This window comes from Apodemus sylvaticus, chromosome 12 (assembly GCF_947179515.1).
Source record: "Apodemus sylvaticus chromosome 12, mApoSyl1.1, whole genome shotgun sequence".
Lineage (NCBI taxonomy): Eukaryota > Metazoa > Chordata > Mammalia > Rodentia > Muridae > Apodemus > Apodemus sylvaticus.
Genome location: NC_067483.1, coordinates 26479021 through 26493227, shown reverse-complemented (window position 1 = coordinate 26493227; position 14207 = coordinate 26479021). Strand labels below are relative to the sequence as shown.

Sequence of the window (14207 nt, the reverse complement as noted above, 5' to 3'; positions counted from 1 at the left end):
AAGAGTTTTGTTGCTCCCCCATCCCTTGGGCCAGACCCAAGGAAGATGCTGGTGTTTGACTTGGACATTGGAAAGCAGTAACGTAAAAATATCCTTAGAAGAAATAAGTGCATTAGTGCCACCATAAAGTTCTTGAGAGGTGCAAGGGTAGCGGTCCCGACCACATTTCCTTTTGACTCTGCTACTCAGCGTGGTGTCGAAGACAGGTGGATTGTCTGGTGATGGCTGACTCCTGGGAGCTGGGCACCACATGTGGTTTCCTTACTTGAGCAGATGAACACATCATCTAGTACCTTTTCCCCCAGAATGTGTTCAGAAGGACTATCAGAAGCAATTTGCTTTTAGCCAGCAAGGCCAGCAGGACACCTTTTCTGTTCGTGAGGCATCATAGGTATGTTAATTCTCCAGGCCACTGTGGTGATGTCATCCCTAGGCTGCTGGGCCTGGGCTGTGTAGAAAAGCTAGCGGAGGGGACTGGGGCGTGGTCAGGAGCACTGGCTCCTCTTGCAGAGGACCTGGGTTTGATCTGCACGCTCAACCCTCATACGTATAAAGTAAATAAATATTTAGCAAATATTAAAAGTTAGCTGAGCACGAGCCAGTGAGTAAAGTAGAGTTTTATCTAACATGCCTAGAGCTTCTTCTGCCCTGAATTCCTGATCACATTTCTACCCTGACTTCCCTCAGTGATGGTCATGACCTGGAAGTGTTGCCAAGGAAACCCTTTCCTCCCCAAACTGCTTTTACTCTGGTGTCTTTTTCTCCCCTTTGTTTGTTTGGCTTTAATTAATTTATTTGTTTGTTTGTTTGATTGATTGATTGTTTTTGAGACAGGTCTCTCTACATAGCCCTGGCTGTTCTAGACCTCTCTATGTAGACTAGGTTAGCCTTGAACTAAAAAGAGATCTGTCTGCCTCTGCCTCCTGAGTGCTCAGATTAAAGGTGTGTGTCACCAGGCCTAGCCAAGCCAAAGAGCTTTATAGCAAGAGAAATCAAAACTAGAACAGACTTTGAGCTTTGCTAGATGGAAGGAAGAAGATTTGCAGGCAAAAAAGATTAATTCAGAAGACCAAGCGTGATCCCTGAGGGAGAAGAAGGGGGAGGAGGGGAGAGGAGGGGACAAGAGGGAGAGGAACAGAGAGAAGGAGCGAAGGAAAGAGGAGAGAGAAGAGAGGTAGAGACAGAGACAGTTGTTTCAGCACCACTGGGATGCAGAGCCCCAGCTAGGTTCTGGAAGAACAGCTAAGACACACAAGCACACCCTGACCTTGGCACAGAAACCAGAAGTTACGTTATTCGAACAAATATTAGTTGTGCACCTATTGGATGCCTGGCTCTGGGCTAGGTGATGGAGACACCTGCATGAGTCAAAGGTGATCTCGACCTTGTGCTGGGACTGACTAGTGAGACAGTTAGTGAAGTGGGCGGAGCGAGTCAGAGCCCAAGGCTCCCCTCTGGGAGGCCCAGGGGGAAACCCAGGGTCAGTCTTCTGAGTCCTGTGAAGGAGCCTGCTCTGGCTTGACTGGGGTTGGGGAGCAGCTGTATGATCTGGTCCTCCCAGAACAGCTGAGGGTGAGGGTGTGGAGACCAAGTTCACTGTCCTTAGGAGTCCGGAGGAAGTGGCGGGCAGGAGAGCCGCCCCCAAAGGCTTTCTGGAAAATAAACTCATAACTAGACAGAACGGGAGGAAGTGATGTCATCAAACTTGAGTCCCAGGAGGAAGGCCTGGAGCTGTCTTTGTGTGACTTGGCTACCTCCGTCTTTTCACTACCCCCACGCTTCCCAGCCCAGGAGCGCAGCTGAGACAAACAGTTTTTTGTTTGTTGTTTTTTTTCTGATTTTGCAAATCGCTCCCCATGGCAAGGGGAGGGACAGCCACAGCCTTCAGGACACATGGGCTCCAGGCTTGGCCGCTCCGGTCTCCTGGGAGGCAGTGGGCCACCTCACTTCAGGCGCTGAGGATGTAGGCTTAGGTGTCGGTTCTCCATGATTTCCAGCCTGGCTGGACTAAACAGCTGGCTGACTCACAGGCCTCCTCCTGGAGTTCTCTGGGCACAGCCAAGCAGGCCATCCCTGGCTCTCACGGAGCCTGGCTAGGATCTCGTTGAAGTCTACTATGGTGGAACACAGGTTATGAACTTGATAGGGTCTAGAATCGTCTAGAAGACACGACTCTGGACACACCTATGACATTATATTATATTGTATTATATTAGCCTCTGGGCCTGCCTGTGAGAGAGCTGGGGGGAAGATCCAGTCCTCACAAAGGAGGCACTCATCTCTCACCTGATTGTGGACACCGTGTGACCACCTCCTCTCTTGCCACCACCACCCCTTCCATGACACGGGGGACTCTACCTTGAATGATGAGTCATGATAAACCTGTTCTCACATAAGTTGCTTTTGTCAGGGTACTTTATCACAGAAACAAGAAAAGAAACTAATACAGAGGTCTTTTGTTTGGTTAATTTTTTTGGTTTTTGGTTTTTGTTTTCTTCCAGCTGTGTTGTAGAGCCAGCCCGTCTTGGACCTAGTATCTTGTTTCCCTGGTGCACAGGATTCAAGGAATATCTGAGGGGGGATTCCTCTGCGGAGGCATAGAACTGAATGTTGTTGTGCACTGCCCAACCACAGGGGGCGCTTTGCATATGAATCACTGTATATAGATGATGCTGTGTAAGGAGAATGAAGAAGATGCAGGGGTGGGCTCATGCCCCAGCCTTAGTGCTGATGAGAGCCTTCCTCTCCCCTCTCCCAGACTGCATCATGCTGAGTCCAACGCCCATGACTTGAATTGAGCTGTCCTGATAAGCAGTCGTTCTGACTTTCACTGTTGAGTTGAGGAAGTGAAACTGAACAGTTGGGAGATGGACAGCTGGGATCCTTAGCCAGAATGCTCAGTCCTTCGAGAATATCCTCCCAGCCAGGCTGCGTGTTAACATGCCGGTCTTCCAGTCACACTCCTCACACTCGTCCTGGTGACTTACCTGCCGCAGAGGTGGGCACCATCAGGTTTGATTTGGTAATTCCTCCCATCCCCCACCCCTCTTCTCACTCCTGTTCTGAGTGGTTTTTAGAGACCCCGTTCACTGTCTCAACAAACACCAAAGGAAGGAAGTAACTCCAGGGAGAAGGGCTTGTGCTGGCTCAGGTCTGAGGACGGTCCATCATGGCGGGGAAGGCATGGTGGCAGGAGCGTGAGACAGCCGGTGAGATAGCAGAGAGAGGCAAATGCTGGTGCACACGCCATTTTCTTCTTATAAAGCTGGTTGATTCCAGGCCTGGTGCTTCATTTAGGGTGTGTCATCCTGCTTCAGTCTAACCTAGAAACTCCCTTCCACAGACCCAGAGGTCTGTCTCCTAGGTGATTCTAGATCCTGTCAAAAGTTGGCAGTGTTGGTTCTTATCTTGAAGGAAAGAACTCAGCCAAGAGACAGCTTAAGCGGAAGTTTATCGGGTAAAGAGAAGCAAAGCAAACACTCCAAAGAGAGATTTGAGTAGGCTGCCCCAAGGCAGGGGACAGCCTAGGTTCTTGGTGTGGAATTTTAAAGACATTTTTATGAATATTTATGAGTAGGTAGCATGTTCATGGAGTAAGTTGGGTTTTCCTCTCTAAATCTTGTCAAACCAGCTATTGATTTTAAGTTATTTCTTTCCTCTAAGAAATTCCATAAAACGGGCATGGGGTAGTGGTCCCAACCCACAACTGTGTGATATGACAGTGATGTCAGGGTCTGAGACTGCACAAGTCTGGGAGAATGTCCTGCTAGCCAAGAAACTGTGACCTTGAACTTCCGAGATCCCCCTGCCTCCACCTTCAGAGTGCTGGGATTACCTTGCCTGGTGGATGTAGCACGAGTGAGCAGACAGAAGGCGTCATGCACCCTAGGTATGCTGGATAGTCTCAAGTCAACGTGACACAAGCTAGAGTCGTTTTGGAAGAGAAAACCTCAATTGAGAAGATGCCTCCGTCGAGTTGGCCTGTGGGCAAGGCAGTGGGTCACGGTCTTGATTGGTCTGGTAAGGCCCACCCCACTGGGCAGTGTCACCCCGGGGCCCCTGGGTGCTAGAAAGCAGGGGAGGAGCAACAGGAAGCAGTGCTCCTCTATGGCCTACACTTAGGTTTCTGACTCCAGGTTTCTTGCCTTGTGCAGCCTTCTGTCTATAATGGAATGTGACGGGGAACCTTAAAGCCGAGGTAAACCCTTCCCTCCCCAGGCCACTGTGCTGTTTATCACAGCAGCAAGTACTGTACTGGGTACTCCCCAGCCCTTTCCCTAGTTCTTTACTACCTCACCACAGTGGCGTTCAGAGTGTGACCCCTGGAATTCCAGGATCTCTGCAGTAGGTTCTGCAGCTGCAGCAGATGCCAGTGTGACTTTGTTCAAGTTCCGGTGTGAGGAACGGCACTGAGTGCTGGAGTCCCGGAATCAAACAGTCTGGAGTTCGGCCTTGGAGGAACTTGGAGCCTGGGCAGGAGCAGAGGTGGGGGGGGGCGGGGGCGGGGAAGACTGCAGAGCAAGCAGAGGCTGCCCTTCAGCTAGGGAGGCACAGGCATAGCGGCTGAAGGTCTATGGAAGCTGGGAACTGACAGGGGGCTGGCCTGGGGCCTAAGGGCTGTCTCTGGCAGGCACCCCAGGCCCCACTTCCAAACTTTCTGGTGCCCTGCCCAGCTTCCTACTGTGCTACCAGCCTAGGCACCACTTCCTCCCAGCCACTGCTTCCTTTTCTGTTTTCTTTTTGACTGGGTCTCATGTAACCCCAGCTGGCCTCGAACCCACTGTGTAAGTGAGGATGACCTCACAGTTCTGGTCCTCTTGCCCTGGGAGTATAGGCGTGCACCGCCACTTCCGGTTTACCAAAGGCAAACACAGGGCGCAGGGGTCAAACCCAGGGCTTCTTGCTTGACTACTGATTCAGCCACACCCCTGCCCTGCTCCTCACCCCATTAAGCTGGCTTGGGGGTGAAATGCATGTGGGCCTCCAGGCCATTATTTCAGAGCACGTGTTTAGAAAAATGTGCTATATTGATTTGGAAATCTATTTCTGCTTTACAAGAGACAAAATGGAGGGTTTTGTTGTTGTTGTTTGTATTTTTAAACCCTAGACAGAGGAGTGAAATGAAGACGGCAAACTTAAGAATCCTGAAGACTAGATGTTGTAGTGCCTATCTTTAATGGCCAGCCAGGGTCATACGGGGAAACCCTGTCTCGGGGAGAGGGGTGGCACAGAGCTGTGCCTTTACTGTGAAGTACCACGCCCCCCTGCGTGGGAAAGAGGCTGGGCTTAGACTTGATTCTCTCCTCCCGCCACTGGGTCCTAGGAATAGAGCTCAGGTGGTCAAGCTTGGTGGCTTGAGCCCTGGCCCACTTGCTTGTATGCATGGGGACACAGCAAGGAAACTGCCCCAGTGGCTGCCTCAGTAGGGGGAAGGGTTTTTAACTTTATCTTGTGTGTGTGTGTGTGTGTGTGTGTGTGCTTATCTTTTGCTTATTCACTTTACATCCCACTCACTGTCCCCCCCACCATGGCACTTCAAGTCTCTGAGAACTGAGGCACTTCTCCTACTGGCAGTCTAGTTAGAAGAACATATCCCAGCCTTTGGGACAGTCCCCACTCCAGTTGTTCGGGACCCTCATGAAGACCAAGCTGCACATCTGCTACCTATGTGCGGGGAGGCCTAGGTCCAGCCCGTGTGTGCTCTTTGCTTGGTGGTTCAGTCTCTGAGAGCCCCAAGGGTCCAGGTGAGTTGACTCTTGTTGGCCTTCCTGTGGACTTCCCATCCCCTTCAGGGCCAACAATCCTTCCTCCTGTTCTTCCATAAGAGCTCCTAAGCTCCCTCCACTGTATGGCTGTGTCTGAATCTGTCTGAGTCAGCTGCTGGGCGGAGCCTCTCAGAGGACAAAATGCTCCTATCTACAAGCATCACAGAAGTGTCCTTAATAGTGTCAGGAACTGGTGTTTGCCCTCAGGATGGGTCACAAGTTGGGCTGGATATTGGTTGGCTGTTCCTTCAGTCTCTGTCCCATCCCCTGTGCCTGCATTTCTTATAGACGGGATACATTTGGGGTTGAAAGTTTTGTGGGTGGATTGGTGTCTCTGTTGCTCTACTGGGATTCCTGCCTGGCTACAGGAGGTGGCCTCTTCAGGTTCTATATCCCCAGTGTTCTGAGTCACAGCTAAGATCACCCCCATTGATTCTTGGGCACCTCCCTTATCCCAGGTCTCTGTCTCGACATGGAGATGTCCCCACTACCTCCTCACCACCCCCATCAGTTCAGATTTCCATTCATTTTCATGACCATCTCTCCTCCTTCCCCACACCTGACCCTGAACCCCCCATTCCCCTCCCCATGCCCCCCTTCCAGTTCCCTCCCTCCATCTGCCTCCTGTGACTATTTTCTCCTTCCTTCTGAGTGAGATTCAAGCTTCCTAACTTGGCCCTTCCTTCTTTGGGTCTGTAGGGGAAGATTTTGTTGTCAATAAGAGATATAATATGCAGAGGTATCTGGAAAAGTTCAGAGCAGGGAGAAAAAGAAGCAGATTGGCCGTGGCCAGGGCTGTCTGTGAGAGAGCACAGGGTGGAAAAACCATTTGAGTTATAAGGAGGATGAGTAGTCTGGGGAGGAAGCCCCCATGAGCTGGAGCGGGGGCCCTAGAGTGTAGGGGGAGGGGAGGAGGGCCAGGAGGCTGGTGTGGGAGCTTTGTAGCAGGTGCTTGTGGGTAGGGACTGAGGGAACCTAGAGACCAGCATGAGCTTTGAGATACAACAGCAAGTGTATGTCAATGGAGAGCCACTTGCTCCTGCCAGAGGCAAGGAGAAATGTCTTCTGTTAGAGGAACATGAGCCTGTTTTACAAGTCCCTACAGAATGCTGGCTTTTAACTAAGTGTCACAAATCCTTCTATAGTCCATCTTGATTCTAGACATAGAGACCACCTGAGGTCTAACACCACTGAGCCATCTCATCGGGTCCCCATATCTGTCTCACTGGCCGGGGACTTACTGATGTGGCTATGTTGGATGCCCAGGGAGTCCCAGAGGTCCTCCTCTCCAGCTGTGGGGCTACAAGTGGGCAGCACCGGGACTGGCTCTTCTACATGGGCTCTGGCTATCAGACTTAGGCCCTCCCCCCCTACACTCTAGGGCCCCGCTCCAGCTCATGGGGGCTTCCTCCCCAACTACTCATCCTCCTTATAACGCAAATGGTTTTTCCACCCTGTGCTCTCTCACAGACAGCCCTGGCCAATCTGCTTCTTTCTCTCCCTGCTCTGGACTTTTCCAGATACCTCTGCATATTATATCTCTTGCAAGGTACCTTATTTCATCAGCTAAGCACTCCCTGCAGTCCCTTTAATCCACCTCTTCAGTGTCCCTCCTCTTCACGCCCCATAATGGGGTTACATTCCAGTGTGAGTTTCAGCGGGGACAAACCAGATTCACACCAGTGGGAAGAATAGGATGCAGTACACCTCCCCGAAGGTTTGCAGCTGTGCGCCCTGCCCAGCTGCATGTCCTTATTTAAACCCCAGACCTTTCAGTGAGTAGCAGAGTGGTCTCTCCCACCCGGAGCACAACTGTCCTAACACCAGACCACTCTGGGAGTGCTAGGGTGGCCCCCAGACCTCATTACCCACACACAGATCCGTCCACACAGCCCTGGTATGACGGACTCAGCAGAGGCAGAAACAAGCCCCAGGGCCCTCCAGGACCAGTGATGTTGTCGAGCCAAGGGCGTTGTTGAGTCCCAGGGATCAGGCTGTGGCTCCTCTCCAACAGCTAGCTGGCTGTGGCTGTTGCATAAGCTGGCTTCTCTGCAGGTCATGGGGTTTGGAGGACTCCACTAGGTAGAAAACAGAGAAACAGCCTCGGGGTGCAGAGTCAAGTGAGTCACAGAATCCAGGCTCAACCCCAAAGCATGTTTACTCTTCAGTTACAGAAATGATAGCCCTTGGAAGCCCAGTTTCTTCAAAAACAAAAATGAGATTTGTATGCGTAATGCCTGGGATTAAACCCAGAGTCTCTATGCTGAACAAGTGTACAAAAACAAACATTTGTTTTATTTTTATTTTTAATCAAGTGTCTGTGTGTGGGTACATGCGCCTGAGTGAGACGCCTATGGAGGCCGGAGGCATCACGTGATCTTTGAGCAGAACTTATAGGTAGTGGGCCACACACTGTGGGAGCTAGGAACCAGACTTGTCACTCTCCAAACGCAGTGCGTGCGTGCGTGCGTGCGTGCGTGCGTGGCTCTAAGACACCGAGCCACCACTCCAGCATATATTTTGCATATGCTCCATTTGCATATCTGCATATGTTCATTTTTGTATATATTCAATTGTGTGGCTGTCACCACAGTCAATTAGTAATATTTGTGTCACTGCAAAAAGAGACCTGGTATTGGTTGGTGAGCTCACTCCCCATTTTCCCTGAAGCCCTCCCTCCTCTGCCCGCAACCACTAATCCGATTTCTGTCTGCAGATCCGCTTACTCGCAGTGTCTGCGCACTGATGGAGTTATAGGACACGTGGCCTTCCCACTGCCTGACTCTTAAGCATCTGCTCTCATTTGTTTGTTTGACCCAGGTCTTAGCAAGTAGCCCGGGCTGGCTTTGAACTCAAAGCTCTTCTGCTTAAGACTTTCAAGTGCCCGGATTGTAGGCATGCGCTACTGCAGCTGACAGGCACACCATGGCAAGGGTCATCAGGTTGGAGCAGGTGTTAGTGCATAGTTCCTCCTGACAGTTCAGCTGTGCTCTGCTCCTGGTGTGCCCTCTGTTCATTAACAGCCAGTTGGTAGACATTTGAGTTCTTCTTGCTTCTCGCTGTTACGAAGACTGTTAATATGTGTTTTGTATGGATGCGTTTTCATTTATCTCAGAAGCAGAATGGCTGGGTCAGTGGGAAACTCTCTGCTCAACTTTATGATGACCCATCAGACAGACCTTCCACAGTGGCCATACCGTTTCCCATTTCTTTTCTTTCCTTTTTTTTTAAGGTTTATTTATTATTATATCTAAGTACACTGTAGCTTTCTTTAGACACACCAGAAGAGGGTGTCAGATCTCTTTACAGATGGTTGTGAGCCACCATGTGGTTGCTGGGATTTGAACTCAGGACCTTCGGGAGAGCAGTCAGTGCTCTTAACCACTGAGTCATCTCTCCAGCCCCCAATTCCCATTTCTGCTCAGTGTGTGAACTCCTGATTTCTGGGCTGACAAGATAAAGGTCATCTCCTGTCCTTGTGGGTCAGCGTTTTACTCTTGTGTTGGTAGACACAAGGGACTTGTGAGCAGCAGGTTAGCAGGACCTGCATCTAGGCAGGGACTGTCAGAGGCAAATGTCTTCGACACAGTCCTGACCATGAAAGAGGAGGCCAAAGATGGATAAAAATATTCTATCTAATACGGGTGTGCTGGGGATGTGGCTGTGGACGTCTGATTCGGGGCTTGCCTAACGTGAATGAGACAGCCTGGCTTCAATTTCTGTTATTGCATAAGCCAGGTATGATGGCCATCTCTAATCCCAGCACTCAGGAATTAGAGGCAGGAGGATGAGGAGTTAAAGGAGTCCTCAGCTACAAAATGAGTTTGAGGACAGCCTGTGCTACATACGACTTTTTCTTGAAATTAAAACAAAACGAAATGGGGGCCGTGGCTCTGCAGATAGAGGGCTTATAGTGCCAGCAAGGAGAACTGAGTTCAGATTCCCAGATACTACATAAAAGCCAGGGGCAGCGGTGTGTGCCTGTAATCCCAGTGCTCCTACTGCAGGGTGAGTGGCCGAGATGAGAGCGTGGAGGCCACCTAGCCTGCTGTGCACAGTAACACCGCAGAAGAGGTGGGACGTGCAGACCAACATCGAGGGCGGTCTTTGACCTACAGCGATGGACACACCCTCTCACCCCACCCACAATATAACACCGGCCTATGCCCACATGAAGGTTAAGAAAAGTAAGTGGGCAGAGGATGCAGCCTGGTAATAGAATGAAATAATTCGAGCCTTAGTACGTGCAAAGCTCTGGGCCTCATCCTTAGAGTGTGGGGCACACACCAAAGATAACATAGGGGCATCCCTGGAAGCTGGAGGTAGTCCTGGGGTCTGGGTGTTTTGTCCCGTGTATTGTGTTCTGGAAGGATAACTGCACCCTGAGATTCCTGCAGGCTATCCTAGATTGCTAGAATCGGAAGGCTCCACACAGCCCATGAGAACAGGCTGGGGCCATTGTCTGCATAGCTATCCTCCTCGTTCCTGCATACCCAAGAGCTGGTAGGAGCTGGCGGGTTGGCCGGACATCAGAATCAGAATTGCAGTCCATGTTTTTGGCTCTGCCGGGAAGTACGAGGGGGTAAGCAGCCTGGTAGAGACCCAGAGGGGACAGGATCACCCCAGGCACAGTGCTCTTTTGTCTGTAGCTTGGCAGGGAGCTGAGTAGGGCAGGCTATAGACCTGGGCTCAACAGCTGCAACTGGAAATTGTCTCCCTCTGTGCCTTCAGTCTATAAATAGATCCCACATCAGAGGCATGGCCGGGCCAGAGGCCAGACTCAGACTCTCACCTCTACCAAGCACACAGGCGGTGACTTCTGGGCCTCCCCATGGCCTTCAGACCAGTGGCAAGTCTCATCCTGGGTGTGGTCACTGAAGGACTGTGAGGGCAGGGGCTGGGGAAGTGGCTTAGTGGGTAAAAAGCATTTGCTATGCAAGTGTAAGGATCTGAGTTCAAATCCTCAGAACCTACAAAAAAGCTGGATATGGTAGTGAGCATCTGTAATCTCAGCATTTCTATAGGGAGGTGGGAAGTTCACGGAACAGCTAGCATAGTGTATGCGAAGGAAACACCACAAAGAAGCCCTGTTTCTTTCTCTCTCTCTCTTTTTTTAGGATTTATTTATTATCTGTAAGTACACTGTAGCTGTCTTCAGACACACCAGAAAAGGGCATCGGATCTCATTATGGATGGTTGTGAGCCTCCATGTTGTTGCAAGGATTTGAACTCAGGACCTTCACAAGAGCAGTCAGTGCTCTTAACCGCTGAGCCATCTCACCAGCTCCGAAGCCCTGTTTCAAACATGATAGAGAGGCTGTCCTTTGATATCCACGCATATCCAGACTCATACACACACACACACACACACACACACACACACTCACTCACTGATAGACAAACATCTACCCTTTTGCTAAATGATCTGATTTAGTGCCAGGCAAAGGGTTCTCAAGCTTTCTTCGCCAATTTTTATATGCTAATTTCATAAGGTTTTACACAAAGCCTTCCCCAGCCTCATGGTCTGCCTTATCCTCCTGCCTCAGCACTTTGAGAGTGGACGCTTCCATCCATGCAGGCTTCTGGGGTCACATGGTAGTGAATGTAGACACCCTAGTCTGGAAGCCTTGGCTGGTCAGGCAGGATGCCCCCAGGTTCCAGATGGCCGGCAGGGGGTCTCCACTGCCAGCCTGCAGAGCGCTTGCTCCTGACAGTCTCTGGTCCAACTCTCTAATCTCTAGGGCCTGGGGGGTGCCTGGCATGGGGCAGACGGGGCTTCTCCTGCAACCAGTGCTCGCTCAGTATTTACTGACAACGCCTATGAGTGTAGATGTGCCCACTCTCCTGTTCTACTTATTGCTGCAGCCTCGTAAAGAAAGCACTGTGTATGTGTGTGTGCGTGCGTGTGTGCACGTGCGTGTGTGTGTGTGTGTGTGTGTGTACATGTGTGTGTACATGTGTGTACACGTGCATGGGTGTGTGTGTGTACACGTGCATGGGTGTGTGTGTGTGGTGTGCGTGTCTTTTTCAGCCACTTTCCACCTTATTCCTTGAGACCGGGTCTCTCACTGGGACCTGAAACCAGTTCAGCTAGCCCGGTGGGCGGGCCTGTGGTTCCCCAGGGATCTGCCTGACTTCACATACAGGCACATGCGACCACGCCTGGGTTTTGTACATGGATTCTGGAGATCCCATCTCAGATCCTCATAGGTCTGTGTGTCAAGCCCTGTCTCCACTGAGCCGCCTCCCACCCCAGCTCGTTGCGTTTACCCTTCCTCTCTGTAGAAACCAGGTATAGTCTGTGCTGGCACCGGGCGGGACGGATTGCACCGTGCTGGAATTCCTGGTTCTCGGCTGGTGAGAGGCTTCACCCAGAGGCCTTTCTCCTTTCCCCTGTCCTCTTAAGTTATCTCGACTCCTCCCCCATGTGTCTGTGTGCGCATGCCTGCTGCTCTCCACTGTATTCAATGTGGTGGGGGCTCGAGGTGAACCCAAAGATCACCTGAAGGGGGCTTAAAAAGAGAGAAGGGGGGGTTAGAGAATGTGGTATGGCGGTGTGGGGGAAGGGGGTGCCTAGGCGGGCCCATGCCCAAGCACCTCTTCCCCCTGAGGGACCACACACACACAGACATGGTATGGAGTAGAGTTTATTCAGGGTAGAGGATGGGAGTTAGAGAGGCGGAGAAGGAGAGAGAGAGAGAGAGAGAGAGAGAGTAGAGGAATGGAGGAGTGGAGGCCGGCCATGACCACATGGAGAGAGGGGGAAGGGGAGGAGAACCCAAGGGGCAGAGGTGAGAGTAGGATGAGAGAGAGATGAGAGAGAAGAGGGGCAAGTAGCCCTTTTTATAGTAGGCCAGGTCTATGGGGCGGGGCATACCTGGCTGCAGCCAGGTAAGTGTGGGGTGGAGCTTAGACAGAATACTAACATCACCAATACGACTAGTCTAACTAATTGGCTGTTACAGGGATCCTTTCTCTGATTTCTGAGTTCCATACCCACCTAGCATTTATGTCGGTGCTGGGGTCCAAACTCCGGCCCTTGTGCTCACATGGCTTTACCCCCAGAGCCATCTTCCCAGTCTTTGTTTTCTATGTCTTTCCAGCCTTCCTTAGTGGGTAAGAGTACACACACACACACACACACACACACACACACACACACACTGTGCATACATACCCTCATCTGGGTAGGGGCTGCTCTTGATCCTCTAGATCCTCTGTGTTTGCAAGAGGAATACCCATTGCTGTGTGCTGGATAAAGGCCTAACCAACCTTTTTGGCACGAGTTGGGAGGGAGAGGGCCAGATACCCTGGGGGAGCCCTCCAGTGACCAGGTCTCTGCATCCTCTTACAGGCACTGCTACGTCAGGGGAGATGGACAAACCACTGATCAGTCGCCGCCTGGTGGACAGTGATGGCAGTCTGGCTGAGGTCCCCAAGGAAGCCCCCAAAGTGGGCATCCTGGGCAGCGGGGATTTTGCCCGTTCCCTGGCCACACGCCTGGTGGGCTCTGGCTTCAGCGTGGTGGTGGGGAGCCGGAACCCCAAACGCACGGCCGGCCTCTTCCCTTCCTTAGCCCAAGTGACTTTCCAGGAGGAGGCCGTGAGCTCTCCAGAGGTCATCTTTGTAGCCGTGTTCCGGGAGCACTATTCCTCACTGTGCGGTCTTGCTGACCAGTTGACTGGCAAGATCCTAGTGGATGTGAGCAACCCCACGGAGAAGGAACATCTTCAGCACCGCCAATCTAACGCCGAGTACCTGGCCTCACTCTTCCCTGCGAGCACCGTTGTGAAGGCCTTCAATGTCATCTCTGCGTGGGCCCTACAGGCTGGCCCAAGGGATGGGAACAGGCAGGTAGGTGCCAGGGGATGGCAGACAGCGTCCCTCACGCCTCTATAAAACTCTCACCTTACACAGCAGGAAGTGAAAGCTTGGAGAGCTGGTGAGTTGGAATTTGAACGCTACTTATATAGACATGGATCTATGTTCTTTTTGAGATGGGAACTGGGTTTCCTCAGAGTGAGAAGGAAAAGATGACAGCTGCTGACTTGGGAGTCAAGAAGGAGCTATTTTGGGTCCAGAGAAATGGCACAGTGGGCAAAATATGTGCTATGCGACTATTAGAACCCAAGTTTAGCTTCCTAGCATCTGCATGGAAACCGGATGTGGTGGCTGTAATTCCAGTGCGTGGGGAGGTAGGGGTGGAGGGCGCAGAGACAAGGACCCCTGGGGCTTGGTAGCCAGCCAGGCTCACAGAGAAAGCTTCAGGCTCAATGGATAGAGAGAAAGGGGTATGGAGTAAGACAACTTATCCTCAGTGCCTTTCGGTTGCTGTGATAAAACACTTTGCCTTAGTGGGCAAAGGGCTTCTTACAGGTCACCGTCCATCCTTGTAGTAAGTCAGGCTAAGAACCCAGGCCTGTCCCCTCTCCTATGCAGCAT

General features: G+C 51.5%; 1 protein-coding gene across 4 annotated transcripts in view; it reads left to right on the top strand.

Annotated features, from left to right (window-relative positions):
* Positions 1-14207, top strand: part of Steap3 (STEAP3 metalloreductase) — a 49469-nt gene that overhangs the window by 16650 nt on the left and 18612 nt on the right. For all 4 annotated transcript variants that reach the window (XM_052200346.1, XM_052200348.1, XM_052200347.1 and 1 more), the window contains one exon: positions 13120-13619. In XM_052200346.1, coding sequence (XP_052056306.1) covers positions 13120-13619 — 500 coding nt within the window. The remainder of the gene's footprint in view (positions 1-13119; positions 13620-14207) is intronic.